At 36.8% G+C, this 20494-nt stretch overlaps 1 protein-coding gene across 1 annotated transcript in view; it reads left to right on the top strand.

Moving 5' to 3' along the window:
- Positions 1-20494, top strand: part of TET1 (tet methylcytosine dioxygenase 1) — a 112755-nt gene that overhangs the window by 62468 nt on the left and 29793 nt on the right. Inside the window, exons 3-5 of the mRNA XM_008695954.2 lie at positions 1912-4231; positions 8330-8420; positions 8969-9062. Of these exons, the coding sequence (XP_008694176.2) occupies positions 1912-4231; positions 8330-8420; positions 8969-9062 (2505 nt within the window). The remainder of the gene's footprint in view (positions 1-1911; positions 4232-8329; positions 8421-8968; positions 9063-20494) is intronic.

Here is a 20494-nt window from a genome sequence, read left to right as displayed (position 1 = left end):
TCCACTGCTTAGACATGCCATCATTTTAATAATAAATTGTTAAATATTTTCAAGTCTGTCTGTTAATTTATTACCCTCTACGTTAAGAATTGAGTTTTTTCAGATTTTTTTAAGTTACTACTGAAATGTAATATACATAAAGAAAATGTATGTATGATAATTATATACGTTAATGAATTTTGGCAAACTGAACATAATCTGTGTAACCTGTGTACCCTGCTCAAGAAATTAAATATAGTTTATTTCTACTAAGATTGTTTAATGTGAAAGAAAAGATTGTTTAATGTTTAATTATGCAGTTGGGTAATGCTTGCATATTTTATAGCTCTTCTGAACTTTGACTTAGTTTTTCAGTCGGTATTCCTGGTTTTTCTATGGACTCGGGTATGTCACTTCATTCACTAGGAAGTCTCCTAATCTTAAATTTTTCTCTCCCTGAGGCATTGAATAGAATGTCCAGAGCTATACTGAAGATTAGGAGGTGGAGGTTATCTTTACTAAATTCGCTCCTGACAACAGTTGGAAATGCCCCTACTGTCTCAATTCCTATGTTGTAATTTTGGATGAGCTGTTGGGTTTTAAAAATAGGGATTAGTAGGGGAAATAGAGAGCGATTGCTTAATGGGTACAAGGTTTCTTTTAGGGGTGATGAAAATGTTCTGGAATTAGATAAGGGTGATTATTGCATAACGTTGTAAATATGTTTAAAAATCACTGAATTGTACAATTTTAAATGGTAAAATGATTAATCTTATTTTATGGGCATTTCATCTAAAATTTTTTTTGAAGGGATTATATTATTCCCACTAAACACAATGGCTTAAGTGAAAAGACAGAAAATACTAACTGCTAATAAGAGTGTACAACAGTTAGAGCTATCATAATTACTCATGGGAGTGTATGTTTATAACCACTTTAGACAATTATTTGGCCTATCTACTAAACCCGAAGTTAACATATGCATACGCACACACTTGATAACCCAGCACTTCCACTCCACCCAATGTATATATAACAGTAATATTTATAGTGGTATACAACCAAAAATAACTCAAATGTCCATCTATAGTAGAATCAATAAATATCATTCAGTGAATTACTATACAATAGTAAGAATCAATGGACTGCAATGGGGATGAATCACAAATGTAATTTTGAGTGAAAGGAAGTCAGTTATGTAAAGTTTGGAAAATAAGCAAAAGAAATCCATGATAGATGTCAAAATAATGGTTACCCTTTGGTAGTAGAATGATGACAAGATGGGAGTTTCTTGGCTGGAATCTGGCCACATGGGGGTTCATTTGTGAAAATTCATTAAACTATGTACTTAGAATTTGTACACTTTTATGTGTGTATTTTGTATTTCAGTACAGTTTGCATTAAGATAAGAGTTATTACCCATCGAATGGTACTAATGTAAAAATATTTTAAAGATTTATTTGGAGGGGCACCTGCGTGGCTTTAGTTAAGCGTCCAAACTCTTGATTTTGGCTCAGGTCATGATCTCAGGGTCATGAGATCGGACCTGCATCGGTCTCTGCTCTGCACTGAGTGTGGAGCCTGCTTAAGATTCTTTCTCTCCTTCTGACCTTCACAACCCTACCAACCGCCCCCCGCCCCTGCTTGCACTTCCTTGCTCGCTGTCTCAAAAAAAAAAAAAAATTTTTTTTTGAAAAACAAATAAATATACCAAAATATTAACAGGTATGAGTTAATGATATTTGTACTTCCAATTTTTTTTTTCTTTTTCCTTACACAGCCCTTTTGGTATTTTATTGAAAACATAAAAAGCAAAAGTAATATTTTTTTCAGGGACTTTACATTTAGTTCATGTTAAATCATAAAGTTCCTCTGGCTCTTATTCCAATATTTGTATAGATAATATAAGGTATTTCTGTGTTTATTTTGTAGGCAGATTTTGTCAACAAATCAGTAAATGGCCCCAAGTCAGAATCCATGGAATACAGGAGGAGCTATGGGGGGGAACAGAGATTGGAATTAAACCCACCTCCCCTTGAAAATGTAACTAAAAATGAAGAAAGTATGACAGGTATTGAAGTGGAGAAGTGGACGCAAAACAAGAAATCACATTTAACCGATCATGTCAAAGGCGAATTTAAGGCAATTGTGACAGAAGCTGACAAATTAAAAAATTCTGAAGATGACAGGAAAAAAGTCCTACTTACTGACTTAATTGAGCCTCAGAAATTGTTTGCACAAACTGTAAGAAACGGCATTAAAAATGTACACTATTTACCAACCGAAACAAATGTGTCTTTTAAAAAATTCAATATTGAAGAATTTGGCAAGGCATTTGAAAACAACTCCCATAAATTCCTGAAAGACACTGCCAACCACAATGCCATGAGTTCCATTGCCACTACTGCGAGCTGTGATCATCTCAAGGGGAGAAATAATGTTTCAGTCTTCCAGAAATCTGGGTTTAACTGCAAGTCTTTTCCAGATCCTGCAACTTTCAACTTAAATAGTCATACTAGTACACACAATGAAAGTAATCAACCCAAATCTCTAGAAAATATACCAAGTAAAGAACCAAAGGATGGATCTCCAGTTCAACCAAGTCTTCTATCCCTAATGAAAGATAGGAGATTAACACTGGAGCAAGTGGTGGCCATAGAAGCTCTGACCCAACTGTCAGAAGCCCCATCAGAAAATTCCTCACCATCAAAGTCAGAGAAGGATGAAGAAACAGAACACAGAACAGCGAGTTTGCTTAATAGCTGTAAAGCTATCCTCTATTCTGTAAGAAAAGACCTCCAAGACCCAAACTTACAAGGGGAGCCAGAAAGCCTTCATCACTATCCATCTTTGGAAAAGCAGAGTTCATGCAACACGGTGGTATTCAATGGCCAAAACATTTCCAAGTCACACAACAGCTCAGCTGCTAACCAGGCACCTACAAAGTCACAGGAATATTCAAAAGTCACAAATTCAATATCTCTTTTCATACCAAATTCAAATTCATCTAAAATTGACACCAATAAAAATGTTGCTCAAGGTAGAATTACTTCTGATAGTTCTAAGAATTTGCATCAGTTGCCCCCAACAAGTGATAAATTGGGGTATTGTAACCAGTCACTGACCAGCAGTAAAAAGATAGACTTAAAAGATGATCCGTCGTGTCTAAATACAATACATAGCAAAATAGAGGAAGACGTTGCAACACAGTTAACACAACTTGCATCAATAATTAAATTCAATTATATAAAACAAGAGGACAAAAAGTTTGAAAATACACCAACAAGCCTTGCTGCATGTAATGTACAGCAAAAATGTGGTCAGGAGAAGGTCGCAATACAACAGAAACCACCTTCCAGTGTACAAAATAATCATAGCTCATCGTTGACAAAGCAAAAGAACACAACACAGAAAAAGACAAGAGCTACCCCATCAAGAGATCGGCGGAAAAAGAAGCCTGTAGTCATAAGTTGTCAAGAAAATGACCAGAAAAAGCAAGAACAGTTGTCATATGAGTATAGTAAGTTACATGACATTTGGATAGCATCTAAGTTTCAAAGATTTGGTCAGTTTGGTCCACACGATTTTCCCATTCTGTTGGGAAAAATTCCTCCCCTAACCAAAGTATGGAAACCAGTGACTCAAAAGAGTTCAGCATTAGAACACAAAAAATTATTTCCTCCACTCACTCAAATAAAATTTGAGCGTTATTATCCCGAATTAGCACAGGAAAGAAACATGAAGGTTGAACTGTTGGATTCTCTCCCATTATGCCAGTTAAAAACAGAATCCAATGGGCAGGCGTTTACAGAAAAAGTTTATAATTCTCAGGTACAGCCAACAGTGAATGTCAATCAGAAAGCTCATCCTTTACTCCAGCCCTCCTCTCCGACTAACCAGTGTGCTAATGTAATGGCCAGCGATGACCAAACACAGTTCCAGCGGGATGTTAAAGACCAGCTCGTGCATCAGAAACTGCCAACGTTGCCTGGTATCTCTCATGAAAGCCCCTTACCAGACCCAGCACAAATTCTCAGGAATGTCAATGTAGTATGTTCGGGTGGAATTACAGTGGTTTCTACCAAGAGTGAAGAGGACGTGTGTTCATCTAGTGTTGGAGCATCAGAATTTTACCCAGTAGACAGTGCGCAGAAAAGTTTTAATGATTATGCCATGAACTTCTTTACCAATCCTACAAAAAACCTGGTGTCCACCACGAAAGATTCTGAATTGCCAACCTGCAACTGTCTTGGTAAGTGTGTGCACGTGTGCCCGAGTCTGTGTGTGTGTGTGTGTGTTCTTTGTTTACCTCCATTAATTGCCTCATCATGACCTTATCAAATTTTGGGTAGTCTTTTATATGTCGCATTTTTGCCCCATTCGTATTCTGGCGAAATTGGACTGAATTCTATACCCATTTTTCTGTTGGACCTTTATTGATTTTGCTCAAATAATTGTTAAATATAACTTATAATTTGGAATCTTTCCCAAGTGGAAAATTTGCTGATTTCTCTTGGCTTAATGTCTCCTAAGTTATTTATTGTGCATATCGTAAGAATGAATTTCTTTAATACTCTATTAGAGTTTATTCTTCCTATGTTTAAAAGAATTTCAACCTATAAGCATTTTGTTTAAAAAATGTTTTATTGTGAGATATACATACACAGAATGTAAAACATATGTGCAGCTTAACAAATAACTATAAAAAGTATCTATAATTGCCACCCCGTTCAAGAACTGGAACGGGTTTGTTTCTTTTTCAATCCCTGGTGCCTTTTTCTGCTCTGTGATACAAAGGATGTCCCTACAAATGAAAATCCAGTCTTGGCCATCGAAGAATTTGTAAACCTTCTGAAATTTTAAAATATGAAATTGTTGTATAATATTGATTCCCTATAAAGAAACAAGTAGGTATGTGCAAATAGCTGATTTATGGAGTTTATGACTGATACATATTTTGTGCCTTAGGAGTCATTGAAAGAGAACATCCAGGAACTAATAATTAGAATTTTTATCGATGTGTTAAAGGCCCTGAGACAATCTTGCTGAACTAACGATTCATAGGCAGGCCTTATGAGAAATCTGCTCAGTATTTGAAACACATGAAAGCTGAATTTGAACCCTGTAGTGATTAGTCACTGTCTATGGTCAAATTTCATGTAAGTGTTCAAATAAAAGAAGAATTAGTTTACTCTAATGTAGCTGTAATAGGGAGATTAAATAGATTGTGTCATTAAAGTTTGTAAGGCTGCTTGATGCCCTCATTATTACAACTTATGAGGAGAGAATTTGTGAAATAACCTATTTTGAACCCAAATAGGTTTAATTATTAAAACAGTCTTATTAAAAAAAAATCTTAAAATATAACCCCAAATCACAAAGATTTCAGATTGGCCCTGAACTAAGGAAGTGTTTTTTGCCTGAAGTAGGTGGTTCATTAGTACATTCCAGAATGGGTAAATGATTGCTTGAAGGGATAAACTATATCATTTAGATTTTTTTTTTTTTAACCACAGTAGAAAAAATAGTGAAGTGTAGCAATGACTTTTTGCTCTTGATTATCTAAAGTACATTTGATACTCTGAGATCAATCCTTCCATTTCTCTACTCCTCTTTCAACGCAGTTTTCACAGCCTACCATGTGCCAGGCCCCGGGGATAGGCTCTTTTTAGAAGGATCTCATAAGCTGAAAAGGGTGACAGTGTTGAGTGGGGTTGAACTGGTTGAATGAGAGCTTCTTGGAGCAGGGACAGAAGAGTATAGTAATGATGATCCCTATTCCAGATATTTTACTGGGAGTCTGATACTGTGCCATGACCTTGACTTGTTATATTCAGAGCATGCCTATAAAGTGAAGATGTGTTATCTCCAATTTACAAGTTAGGAAACTAAGTCACAGGAAAGGTCACAGCTAGTAAATGATTAAACTGGAATTCAAAGACAGCAGTCTCAACTTCAGAGCCTATGTTTGTAGCCTCCTTCCTCTTGTTTTGAAAATCTGAATTAAGAAAGGGACAGTGTTTTTCTGAATATCATTACACATGGAAAAAAGATCTCAAATTTAAAATGCCATTAAAAGGTATATACCTGAGCTAGTGTAATCTTACTGTGTGCATAATGTCAGTAGAATGATTGTCTAATTTCAGGACTCTTTCCTTATGCATTACACAGTAACTAGTCACCGTGTAGCAGTTGAGACTTCGAGGCACTTAACTGAGCATCTGCAGTGGACCTGTGATTATTTTATACATTGTCACATGTTTTCCTATAATCATTATGTTTTCCTATAATCATTACATGTGAGGTTATTGTGCTCATTGTGTAGAAATGGGAAAAACAGAAAACTAGGGGTGCCTGGTTGGCTCAGTCAGTTAAGCATCCGACTATTTCAGCTTAGGTCTTGAATTGGAGTCATGAGTTCAAGCCCCATGTTGGGCTCCACGCTGGGAAGGGAGCCTACTTTGAAACAACAACAACAACAAACCCAAAAAGCAGACCCACTCAGAAATCATCCCAAGTGGAACGATCATATCTAAGAGTAAAAGATTTCCATGGAGGGGCCCCTAGGTGGCTCAGTCAGTTACGGGACTGGCTCAGGTCTTGATCTGAAGTCTGCTTGATATTTTCTCCCTCTGCCCCTCGCCCCGCACACACTCACTCTCTCTCTAAAATAAAATAAATAAATGCAATCCTTAATATTAAAAAGAGATTTCCGTGGAAGTATTGTGTTATAGCAAACTAAGAGTGATTCCCCTCCGGATCATGGTTTCTCAGTTTGAGCACTGTTGGCATTTTAGATAGGATAATTCTTTGACGTGGGGGGACTGTCCTCTGCATCCTAGCCTGTTAAGTGGCATCCGTGGCCTCTACCCACCAGATTCCAGTAACACACACACACACACACACCTCTGCGCAGTTGTAACAACCAAAAATGTTCAGCAAACGTCCACTCAGGAAAAATCGCCCCTGGCTAAGAACCACTGCTCTAGATCATCAGTAGTAAGTTAAAATCTGCTCATTGTATCTTAGGAGGCCACAGAAGTAATCCTATATTTTATCTGATATCCAATCAAAATGGTTAAATAATGACCTTTTGGTATAGGTGCACCATGGCTAGAAATGCATTACTCCGCGATTCTAGTTAGACATGATTCTAAGAGGTCAAGTTAAAAAATACTGTTTTTGAGAAATAACAAATTCACAGACATAAAATTTCGAATAGTACAGGGGCTCCTGGCTGGCTCAGTCACTAGAGCATGCAACTGTTGATCTCGGGTTTGTAATTTTGAGCTCCACATTGGGTGTAGAGATTGCTTAAAGTTAAAATCTTTAAATAATAATAATACTAAAAAAAAAAATTTCAGATAGTACATGATGAAAATGTCTTCTTGAAGGACAATTCTCTAGAGAGAAAACCTCTGTTAGAGTTTTTTATATGAATTAATGGTATTACTGCTTTTAATTTTGCTTGCAGTTTTATAAAATTTAGGTTTTTTAAAATATACTATTTTTGCAATTTGCTTTTTTAAAAATTTAATGAAATCTCAGGTTTTTCCATGTTTGTAAATACTGTTTTTTTTTTTATTTTTATTTATTTATTTAAGAGAGAGTGTGAGCAGGGGGCGGGGTCAAAGGGAGAGGGAGGAAACAGACTCCCCACTGAGCAGGGAGCCTGACCCAGGCTCTGTTTCAGGACCCTGAGATCATGACCTGAGCTGAAGGCAGACATTTAACCAGCTGAGCCACCCAGGCGCCCAATGTTTGTAAATATTCGTTTAATAGTTTTATTGTTTTCCACTATATAAACATCCCTTAATTTATTCAGCCTATCATTTAGTGACAGATGCTAAGTGTGTTTCTCTTTCTTTTTTGATATTACAAATAACTGTGACAAGTAACATTCCTGTATACATTTGCATTACAAATATATAATTATGTGAGTGTATAGTAGAATAAACTCTTAGTAGTGCAGTTGCTGGGCTCAATTTTAATAGGATTCTGAGGCCAAGCTTTCAAAGATGTATTGCTCTTAGATAACCTTTAATTTTGCACCTCAATTATTAATAAATTTCTTTTAAAGCAGGAGATAGGAGAAGTAATATGACCCACATCTTAAAATTTTTTTTTCCTCCTCTGATGCTTAGAGGAAGAATGGAATAGTTAGGCGCTGAAAGAAAGGAACAAGTTAAATTCTAGGGCCTATTGTCCTAGATTTTAGTTATTAAAGTTCACCAAAACCTTGTCAAGATAAATTGTTCTGAATTGAAAAAAAAATTAATAAAAATAGCTCCTCCTTGCCCCTATGCAATTCTGTAAAGCTTTGGGTCTAATAATCTTATTCCTTCCACAGATCGAGTTATACAAAAAGACAAAGGCCCATATTATACACACCTTGGGGCAGGACCAAGTGTTGCTGCTGTCAGGGAAATCATGGAGAATAGGTGAGGAAATACCCTTCCCTGTTAAAATCATTCATTATTGTGCACCTGACTCAATGCAGAGAGACTGTCTCTGGGAACAAATGAGAAGTAAATGGAAAGCCTTCAGGAGTACAAGTCGGATGTTTCTTAGGGCCCAGGAAGAGAATAGTGTCCTGGTGTCCCTGCTGAGTCACTCAACACTTGAGCCTTTGGGCCCTCCACAAGACACTCACAAAGCAAGGCTGTCTTTGTTAAATCCAGAAATACTTGTTTTTATATCGTTGTATAATGGTAGAAATATTAAAATTACCTCCAACAACACTGCTTTTATATTCCTTATGCCAGTCCATGTTTTAAACGAGTGATCTTTAAGGATAAGTAAACAGAATGGGATAACAAATAAAAATATCTGCCACACAAAAGAAAATTTTTAACAAATGTAAATTTTAACAAACAGGGTGTTGGGTTTCTGTACTTCTGTAAGTCTGTATCTTCTGTACCTTAAGATGTTAAGAGGGTATATCGCAATTAATTGCAATTATTTTCCCTTCACTGTGTTTTGTACTCAGGTATGGTCAAAAAGGAAACGCAGTAAGGATAGAAATTGTAGTGTATACGGGAAAAGAAGGAAAAAGCTCTCATGGGTGTCCAATTGCTAAGTGGGTAAGTATTTTATACTTAACACGTTTTTCAAAAATGAATTTATTCTGCAGATAAAATCAATCAATTTATTTTCCATGAAAATGTGGACTAGAAAAGTATCCACTTTCATTATTCACTGGGAAATAATAAGGAAGCTCTATCTATCTTGGCCTGGGCTTTTTATGTTAAATGAACAGAAATTCACAGTTATTACCAAGTGATCTTCATCTCCCCAAGGTCACCACTTTTACCAATTTCTTGTGTACTTTGCAAGATCTTTTAATGCAGGTATAACTGGGTTGCGTATGTAAAGGGTACTAAACTGTTCATACTGTTCTATAACTTTTATCTGTTTCTTTATTTTGTGATTATTTCCAAGTCATTATCCATCGGACCACCTTAATGCAGGTCATAGGATTCTGAAAGCAAAACTAAATGTTTTATGACATACTCCCAAGACTGTTCCCATGACCACTTTGAGTTTTCTAAACATGCAGAACTATACGAAGGACTGTATTCAATTTCTTTTAGGAAGTTCTCAAGTGAAACACAAGTTCATAGCCAAATGTGTAGATTCAATAGGATATTCATATCCACAAGGGTATCAACCAGTTGATTTGGAGTTTTTGACCATAGAATCATTTGAGATCTCTGTTCCATCATTTGTTAATAACGATGATGATGTAAAAAAGTTTTTTTTTTTAATGATGATGATGGGAACAATGGTAATAAAATAATAGCAACTACCTTTTATTACATATCAGGCACTATGTTAAGAACTTGACATACATTGCCTCATAAATCCTCACACAAGGGCTCCATTATGATTTTGAATAAGGTAAAGATCATTATTTTCATACCTCTTCTGGAGAAAAACATTAAATGCAAAGCAGAGGTAGGATTTAAACTCAGGTATTCCTGAAGTAAGACAATTGCCACACTCCTAGCTACTCTAGTAGTAGATTATTTGTCTTTGTTACTTTTCAGACTTTGGGAGGGGACAGCAGTTACAAGCACAAAAGCGGCACACTGAGCACTAAATACTTTAGAATGCTTCATTTCTTCAGTCTGGAGATAGGTTGAGTCTAGTCTTGTCAAAATGCACATAAACTCAGAGATCTGGAATTTACCTTGTTCATTTATCTTACATCCGGGAAAGTGCACAAATTGAAAATGGACCTACCAAGGTTATTCTTGATTTGTATAACACTATCCAGATAATGATATAATCATTTTAGCCACCCAGAAGGCTCCCTCATGGCCCCTGCCAGCCAATGATTCCACATAATGATAACTGCTATTTTGACTTTTATCTCCATAACATTTGTTTTCGTTTAATGAACTTTTTATAACTGGAATCATATAGTATATGCTCTTTTGTGTTTGCTTCCTTTCACTCAGCATTTATAGAACACTGATTTAACGGCTGGAGTTCCAACAGCCATCTGGAAGCCTAAATTGACTTCATAGTGGAGGATATGTGCTAAGATAGTGGGAAGAAATATAGGTGCCCGAATTCTTGGTGATACCAATAGAGCTGCCGTACCAACCCCAGCTCTTCTTAAATCTGAATTTCTTTAACATGGGAGAGAAAAAAAAAATTTTTTTTACTTATTTAAAACCTGTGATTTGTGGGTTTTCTGTTATATGAAATAGAATCAATTACCAACTAAGATAAACTGCCTTCAATTAGTTACAATGTGGGTGAATTTTAGCAAAAAAAATTTTTTTTATTTTTCAGAATGAGAAAAATAAGTAAAGAAACTTGTGCTTGTTGAGAACTTTCTATTGATTGCCAGGCCCTAGGCTAGATATTGGGGGTGCAAACATGAATTAAGATCCGGTCATTTCATTTTGTAGATGGAAAGAAACTGGCCCAGAGTTCTATCAGCCAGTTTGCGATTAGGCTTGCTGACTACAGTTTACTTTACCCTCCAGGAATAGATTTGCTGGGGTCACCTTGCCTCTCAAGAACTAACTAAAATTTCCTTGAAATGCTCCCCAACTAGTTCTGAACTGTTGTTTCCTCATTTCATGGATCAGTCTCTTGTCCTGTCATGCACTGATTTTCACGCTGTGTTAACTCAGCTATGAAAGTACATCTCTTTCTCAGTCCCCACAAAACACTCACATCAGTCAGCTTCTATGTGTAATAGTTTGGGTGAAGACATATCTAAACAACAGCCAGAGTGACGTTTATTTTTGTTTTATTCACTCTTTTGAAAAAGTAATACAGTTTATTCAAAGCAGTTTAAAGTAGGAAATAATGTACAGATTGCCCATCTTTCTATTGGATTATTCGTCTTCTATTGCTTTTATAGGAGCCCCTTTAGAAAATTGACATTTGTGATAAAAGTTGCAGATAGATTTCCAGTTTGTCATTGTTTTTAACGTCCAGATTTTTTAAATTAAATTTTACATTTAAAAAAAAATTTAAACTTGGAAAAAAATTTTTTAAAGATGAAAAATACTTTTCATCTGTTCTTCTATGATTTTAGTGTATTGTCTTAATTAGAAAAATCTACCACTTCTAGCTTATAAATCTTCCATTTTCTTTATGTTGTATTTTAATGATTCCATTTTTCTGCATTTAACTCTTTTATTCATTTTTTGTGTGTAAAATATTGGTAACAACTTATATTTTTTCAGATTACTACCCAGCCATCCAGCACCACTTACTTAATTGTCCATCTTTTTCTCCACTGATTTGTGTTTGTTTATGTTAATAGATTTTCAGTTCTGTTTTCCAAGTGTTATGTGTCTCCTGTATAAGCATCAAATTACTCTTAATTATTTAGGTTTCATGTTTTCATATCTGATAGAGCTAATTCTCCTTTTAATTCTTCAGAAATTTCTTGACTTTTCTTTTCTTGTTTATTTCCCCGTAAGTTCAAAATCATCTAATTGCAAGAATAAAGTCCTATTGGTATTATTATTGGAAGCATATTGCACAGAAAATTTGTTGAATTTACTTCTATGTTTAGTCTTTCTATCTTAAATAGTATACCTTTCCATTGGCTGATGCCTTCTTTTGTCCTTCAGAGGTGTTTTGATTTTTTTTTTTTTAAGGAATCTTTACACTCAACGTGTAGAGAACCCCAAACCCCAAGATCAAGAGTCACATGCTCTGCCAACTGAGCCAGCCCAGTGCCCCTCCTTCAGAGGTGTCTTGACGTTTTGTTCCTGGAGTTTCCATGTTTCTTGTTTTTCAGTTTATTTTTCTTGTGTATCAGAAGTACAGTCATGACGGGGCGCCTGGGTGGCACAGCAGTTAAGCATCTGCCTTCGGCTCAGGGTGTGATCCCGGCGTTATGGGATCGAGCCCCACATCAGGCTCCTTTGCTGTGAGCCTGCTTCTTCCTCTCCCACTCCCCCTGCTTGTGTTCCCTCTCTCGCTGGCTGTCTCTATCTCTGTTGAATAAATAAATAAAATCTTAAAAAAAAAAAAAAAGAAGTACAGTCATGTAATCTATAGTAACAAGTTTGTATTCTCCTTTCCAAATTTTACATTATTAATTTCTTCTTTCATTTAATGTAGTTAGTCAAACAAACTAACTCCAGTTTTATATGGCTGTAAATATGGCCTCCTTGTCTTGTTTCTCAGTTGAGTGGGAACTTTCCAGGGCGTTCTCATGATCAGGTCATCAGGAAAGGCCTCTCTGGGGAGGGAACATTTAAGCTGAGTGACAAAAAAGAGCCAAGTATGCAAAGAACACTCTCAAGAATGCAGGGGAGAACATTCCTGAGCAGAGAAAACAGCAAATACGAAGGTAAAAGAAGAGAGTATATTCTTGAATAATCTGAGGAGTCCAGTGATTTTGAGAAGGTGGAGAGTGGAGACAGGTGAGGGTAAAAAGGTAAGGCAGAAGCCAGAGCATGAATGGATTTATACACCATGGCGGGGAGTTTAGGTTTTAGTCCATGAGCAGCATGAAGCCTTGAAGCATTTTAATTAGGGAGGTGTTCTCCATCTGATTATGATTTATAAAGAGCATTCTAAGGAATTAATTGACAATCTATTAATTATCTGTTGTTGCTTAACAAGTACTCAAATTTAGTAGCTTTGAACAATAAACATTATCTCATAGAGTTTTTGTGGATCAGGCATCTGAGAGCTGGGGCACCTGGCTGGCTCAGTCAGTAGAGTATTCGACTTTTTCTTTTTCTTTAAGATTTATTTATTTGAGATAGAGAGAGAGAGAGCATGGGAGCGGGGGAGGGGGGTGCGCAGAGGGAAAGAACTTCAGTCAGACCCCTTGACTGGGGAGCATGGAGTGGAGCTGGACGGGTCATTTGCGGGAGGCTTTTCCTTGGTGGCTGTTTGCTGGAGGCCTCACTTTCTTACCATAGGACTTCTTACATGTTTCCCCATGTCATGGCAGCTTAGTGTTCCCCATAGTGAGTCAGTCAAAGGATAAGGAAGAGACCACAATGTCTTTTAAGACATTGGCCTTGGAAATTGCTATACAAGTGAGCCCTATTCAGTGTAGGAAGTTTTTTTTTTTTTTTTTTAAGATTTTTATTTATTTGTTTGTGAGAGAGAGAGAGCATAAGCAGGCAGACTGGCAGGCAGAGGGAGAAGCAGACTCTCCACTGAGCAGGGAGCCCGATGCAGGCCTTGATCCCAGGACCCTGGGATTGTAACTTGAGCTGAAGGCAGACACTTAACCAACTGAGCCACCCAGGCATCCCAGTGTAGGAAGTTCTATGCAAGGGTGTAAATACCGGGTGGTGACAGTCACTGGGGACATCTTGGAAATGCCTAACACAATATTCCATATCTCTTCTTCACTACAAATATCAATATGTGAAAGACACTACATTAGATCATAAAATACATCTATCTCAGCCTTGTCCAATGTATCTAATTTTGGGGGCGCCTGGTGTTGCAGTTGGTTGAGGGTCTGCCTTTAGCTACTGTCGTGACCCTCAGTCCTGGGATTGTCCCCTCCCCCGCCCCCCATTGGTCAGGCTCGCTTCTCAGCTCTCTCACTCTTTCTCGATCTCAAATAAATAAATAAAATATTCAAAAAAAACCCCAGTATATCTAATATTTAATATATAATGCATCTAATCTATCTGACTTAGTCCTATTTTTTCCTAAGGAATAGGTCCTTTGTGGATCTTTATTCACAAACTAATGCTATTAAGTATTAACATTTTTCATTATGTCAACAGACATAATCAACAGAAAAGTTCATAAAATATAAATGTACAGTTTACCTATAATTATATAGAAAATACTCATGAAGCAACTACCCAGGTCAGAAACAGATCATTCTTAGATTCCAAGAAGCTCTAAGGACTTCCCATTCTGACTTTCCTGGTAATATTCTTGCTTTGGGGAGCACTTGGGTGGCTCAGTCAATTAAAGTTCTGACTGTTGGTTTTGTTAGGTCATGATCTCCTGGGACATGGGTTGCAGCCCCACATCAGGCTCTGCTTAGTCGGCTTGGGATTTTCTCTCTCTCCTCTCCCTCTGTTCCTCCCCCTGCTCCCACTTGCCCATTCCCCCCCCTCCAATAAATAAATAACCTTAAAAAAACGCTTTTTTCTTGCTGTTCCCCTCCACTTACATGCTTCTCAACGGTATTGTTTCGCTTCATTCTTTTGTATCTTGCCCTTAACATAGTACCTTACACGTTTGTTGAAATAAATAGCAGTTTATTGGTTCCCAATATCTGGCATTGATAGTTGACATAGGTTCATTTATCTGTATCTGTTAAATAATTCTGAATCCTTTACTTTCTTGCCCATTAAGTAGCAAAGTGTAAAAGTATCCTTAGGATGTGGCAGGTGGCTCTCCCTAGAGTAAATGAGCCAAAAGAGAGCAAGATAACTGGGATAAGTGGTGGGATTTTGGAGGAGTCTTCCTTCCCGCCTTTTAAAACTTCTCTTATGTAATAATGATGACACCGATAGAATTTAGTATATGCTTCTTTTTTTTTTTTTTTATGAAGACAAATATGAAATCTACAGTTCAAAGATTTTGGTAGCAACTTTCTGTTGATGTTATCAAGTCTTCAAGGGTTCTTAGGCAGATTAAAGAGTATTTAAAGAGTATTTAGCATTTTCCCTAAAGCAGTGGTAGCAAAATTACTTTCTTATTTTCCCCTTTGCAATATTTCTTTCAGAATAAATAGGACATTTCAGTACGTAGTGATACATATCTGGCACTTTTCACAAATAAAAAAACAATCCGGAGATAAAGAATGAAGTAAAGCACAGTTGCTAAGCAACTTATTGAAAATTTTGATATCTACTAGTGATAAGTCGAAGTATAATCTTGATAACAAAACCAAGAATTGATTTTCTAGATCTGTGAAAAAGAAAGTCTAGGCGTCATAAATGATTATATGTTAGAAAAATCAAAATATTAATCAAACTTTATTTTTTGCAAACTTTCCAAGTTATCTTCTTTAAAATATTTGTATGTTCATTGCTTGTGCCCAAAGCATTGCCGGCACATAGTCAACACTGAATAAATTTTGTTGAGTGAATGAATATAGAGCTTAAATAAGACTGCTTTAGAATATTGAATGTTTTGAACTTAAATTTGTATCTTGGAATAGTTTTGCTGTGGTATTCATTATTAGCTCTTTTCTGAGGAATGCAGAACTCTGAGTATTAGAATTGATAAGGTTGTCCATCAAAAATTTGAACTTTTGATAGAGGTTAAATAAAAAAGAGAGAGAGAGGATTAGGTCTTCATAGTTGTCATACTTTTTAGGACTTTATAGCAGATTATTTTGAATAATAAAAGAATAATTCTTTCTTTTTTTTAAAGATTTTATTTATTTATTTGACAGAGACAGCCAGCAAGAGAGGGAACACAAGCAGGGGGAGTGGGAGAGGAAGAAGCAGGCTCCTAGCAGAGGAGCCTGATGTGGGGCTCAATCCCAGGACCCTGGGATCACGCCCTGAGCCGAAGGCAGATGCTTAACGACTGCGCCACCCCGGCGCCCCTAGAATAATTCTTATATGACTGTTTTATGCGGAAATGAAGAGGAAGGGATAGAGGAAGATCAATCATTTTAAACTAAGGAATCCAGTAAGCAATTAACTAGTGGGTTGCATTGTTCCAGATTTATTTTGCATCTTGCACAGTGTGTATTTGATATTAAGCATTAACTTAAATATTGTGTGATTTTTGTAAATTTTTTCACTCTACGTGCAGGCTTACATTTGTTCATAGTGGTTGAATTCTATCCTATTTTTATTGTGCTGCACTTGCCTCCTTTTCTTGAAAGAGGGGCTTATTGCTTCTTTTTTTAATGGTCACACACAAACAGCAAATTCTAACTGGGCAGCACAACTTTCTGGGCCAATTTCACCCTGTTTTGTCATTGCTCTTAACACTGTTTTCTTTGCCAGGTAGTCATTAACGCTCCCCCATAATTTGGTAGATGTTTCTGACCCTTCTGTGCTGTCACTGTGGGTCTTGTCAGGGACTAGTTATCCTGTTACTCAGTAGATTTTGGTGGAAAGGATGTACTTTTTTGATGGAAAGGATGTAGTTTCTTGGATCCAGTAGGCTCTATTAACTCCCTATGCTACTAACTCCCGCCTGTCTCTCTCCCTCTCTCTCCCTCTGTCACACACACACCACACACCACACACACACACACACACACACACACACCACACACAGAGCACAGTTGACCATCTGGGGTGGTGGCAGGAGTAGGGAAGAAGATTCAAGCAGTAGGCTCCCTGGATGGCCGTAATGCCTGATCTGTTCACGCCAGGAGTTAGTTCTTGGGTTCTCCTCTGTAGGATTGTTTATAAGTCAGTAGAACAGGTGTGGCAATGAATATACACAATGTATACAAGTGAATGTTTTGTTGCCTATTCTGATCTGAGGTGACCAGAGTTTCGGAAAAGGAGTAAACCAAGTATCTAAAAGCTTTCAAACGATCTTGCCTGGATTTATGCATGTACATAATCTTTCCCTTCTTGTTTCCTTTGTTCCAAGATTCTGCTTTAAATGTCTTTGGGCTGCCTTTTTGTTTTGTTTTATGTGATGAAATAAATATACATACATTTTTATATGTGTGGGGGGGGTGAAATAAATATATGCACATATAGATGTGTGTATGTGGGTTTAAGTGATCTTAAACAATGGGTTTTTTGGTTGGCCACCATCATTTTCTGTTGAAAATACAGCTCTACTTTGTCTCTCACATGATTATTTGATACACTCAAAAATGAGTTCCAGTATAGTTTACATACAGTGTGTTACATTAGTTTCAGGTGTACCATACAGTGATTCAGAAATTCTGTATATTACTCAGTGCTCATCTGGATAAAGTGTACTGTTAATCCTCTACACGTATTTCACCCATCCCCCGCCCACCTCCCCTCTGGTGACCATCAGTTTGTTCTGTATAGTTAAGAGTCTGTTTTTTGGGTTGCCTGGTTGTTTTTTTTTTTTTTCTTTGTTCACTTGCTTTGTTTCTTAAATTCCCCATATGAATGAAATCATATGGTACTTGTCTTTCTAAGTTCACTTAACATAATACTCAGTAGCTCATTCCATGTTGTTGCAGATGGCATTCCTTCTTCCATGGCTGGATAATATTCCAGTGTGTGCACCACCCCTTCATCCATTCATCTATCAACAGATGCTGGGGCTGCTTCTATAATTTGGATGTTATAAATAATGCAGTAAACACAGGGGTGCATATATCTTTTTGAAGTTTGTGTTTTCATATTCTTTGGATAAGGACCCAGTAGTGGAATTTCTGCATCATTTGGCATTTCTATTTTTAATATTTTGAGGAACCTCCATACTGTTTGCCATACTGGCTGCACCAGTTTGCATTCCCACCAACAGTGCACAAGGGTTCCTTTTTCTCCACATCCTTGCCAACACTTGTGTCTTGTATTTTTTTATTTTAGTGATTTTGACAGGTGTGAGGTGATATCTCATTGTGGTTTTGATTTGCGTTTCCCTAATGATGAGTGATGTTGAGAGTCTTTTCATGTGTCTATTGGCCATCTGTATTTATTCTTTGGAGAAATATCTGTTATGTCTTCTGTCCATTTTTTAATTGAATTATTTGGTTTTTGCATGTTGTTAAATCAGTTTTTTATATGTTTTGAATACTAACCCTTTATCGAATATGTCATTTGCAAGTATCTTTTCTCATTCAGTAGCTTGTCTTTTACTTTTGTTGATTCTTTCCTTTGCTTAAAAATCTATTACTTTCAGGGGCTCAGTTGGTTATGTGTCCAACTTTTGATTTCAGTTCAAGTCACGATCTCAGGGTTGTGAGATTGAGCCCCGCTGGGTGTGGAGTCAGTTTAAGATTCTCTCTCTCCCACTCTCCCTCCCCCCAGTAAATAGATCAATAAATTTAAAAAATTTTATTACTTTCAAATTTTAAAATCCATCTTAAATTTAGCCTCTGAGATAATGATATTTAACAAATTCCGGTATATGTAAACTATGTTTTGGCGTTAAAACTTTGAGTTACAAATGATAGACAACTGCTGAAGTATGTTGAACAAAGAAGTGACAGGGTCAATATTACTTATGGTAAAAACTGATTATTCTATAACTTTATAAACTTCAATAAAAGCTTATTTGATTAAATAAGTATGGGATAGTTTTGGAGCAGAATCTCCTTGAGCATTTGTTCTTCCTTACATACTGAAATGGAAATCTGTGTGTGTTCGGATGCAGTATTAGAAATTATAAAGAAGGCATCTGAGAACTCCCTTAACTGTTAAAAAAGGCTAGAGAAAAATGGATTCTTACAAATTCTTTGCTTATAATATTTGGGTTAACAATAAACCTTTTAGGGGCGCCTGGGTGGCTCAGTCGTTGGGCGTCTGCCTTCGGCTCAGGGTGTGATTCTGGAGTTCTGGGATCAAGCCCCACGTCAGGCTCTTCCGCTGGGAGCCTGCTTCTTCCTCTCCCACTCCCCCTGCTTGTGTTCCCTCTCTCACTGGCTGTCTCTATCTCTGTCAAATAAATAAATAAAATCTTTAAAAAAAAAATAAACCTTTTAGTTTATGTTAACTCTTCAAAAATAGAATTGTGTGTGTGTGTGTATAAAATATAATGTATTTCATCGTCAACCTAGTAAGTAAAAATTGATACCATGAATGAATTTGCATTTTAACTAGTAAAGTTGGTTTCTTTTAAATGTTTACTAACCATTTGTATTTATTCCATGATGTCACTCTTCATAACCATTTTTTTGTTTTGTTTACGTTATCTTTTTTGTAACAGAAACTTGTATTATATAGTTCGCCATTGTTTGATCCTAGATTTTCTTTTAGTCTTAGTGCTTGATTGTTATTTTTGTACAGAAGTTTGAAATTCTTAGCAGGTCAAATCTGTGTCACTATATACCTTCAGTTTCTCATGTTGCTACAAAAGCCTTTCCTCACCCTGCTATTATAAAAATAGTGTCTCGTGTGCTTTCATAATTTTATGTACAGATCTGGTAGTTAATTTGACATTTTTCATTGATTTAAAATTCCACTTCATATTCTACATTTCCGTTTTTGTTGACATTGCTCATTGACCGTTAGAGCAGACCATTGCTAGATACTACATGCTTTGCTTGAGCTTTAAGGAAAAATTTTAGATTTAGAAGGCCAATTCCCTCTCATTAAAAAAAAAAAAAAAAAATTGTCTTGAACACCTAATATTCTCTGTTTTTTTGGAAGTAGGGAGATTAGACAGCTGTTTAAATACTTTTTTTTCCTGTTGCCTATATAAATATACTGTGACTAGAATCTAAATTTGCCTGCTGTAGTAGAAACCTTTCTTGGTCTTTTAGTTTCTTCTTTCTATGCCCTAAAGATATGAAAATACTGTTACCTTGCATTTGCCTCTTTAGAAATAGTAACAGTAATTTTGTTTTTCAGGACAGTCTTCTCTCTCCACCAGTTTTTGTTTTGGTTTTAGGATTTTATTTATTTATTTATTTATTTGAGAGAGAGAGAGAGAGAGAGAGAGAGAATGAGCGGGGGAGGGGCAGAGGGACAAATAGACTCCCAGCTGAGCTGGGAGCCCAGCGCCAGGCTCCATCCCAGGACCCCAGGATTATGACCTGAGCCAATGTCGGACGCTCAACTGACTGAGCCACCCAGGTGCCCCTCTCGCCACCAATTTTTTTTTTTTAAGATTTTATTTATTTATTTATTTGACAGAGAGAGACAGCCAGCGAGAGAGGAAACACAAGCAGGGGGAGTGGGAGAGGAAGAAGCAGGTTCCCAGTGGAGAAGCCTGATGTGGGGCTCCATGCCAGAACGCTGGGATCACACCCTGAGCTGAAGGCAGACGTTTAACGACTGCGCCACCCAGGCGCCCCTCTCCACCAATTTTTATACGCATAGTAATGAGTTGTCCTAAACCCCCCTAGACCAGAGGTTATTTAGAATATCCTAGGTTATTGCTCTTCATCCTGGCCAAACCTGCTTTAATAAGAGTGTCC

The sequence above is a fragment of the Ursus maritimus genome, unplaced genomic scaffold (genome assembly GCF_017311325.1).
Source record: "Ursus maritimus isolate PB19 unplaced genomic scaffold, ASM1731132v1 scaffold_7, whole genome shotgun sequence".
Classification (NCBI taxonomy): domain Eukaryota; kingdom Metazoa; phylum Chordata; class Mammalia; order Carnivora; family Ursidae; genus Ursus; species Ursus maritimus.
This window is presented reverse-complemented; position numbering and strand designations above follow the sequence as displayed.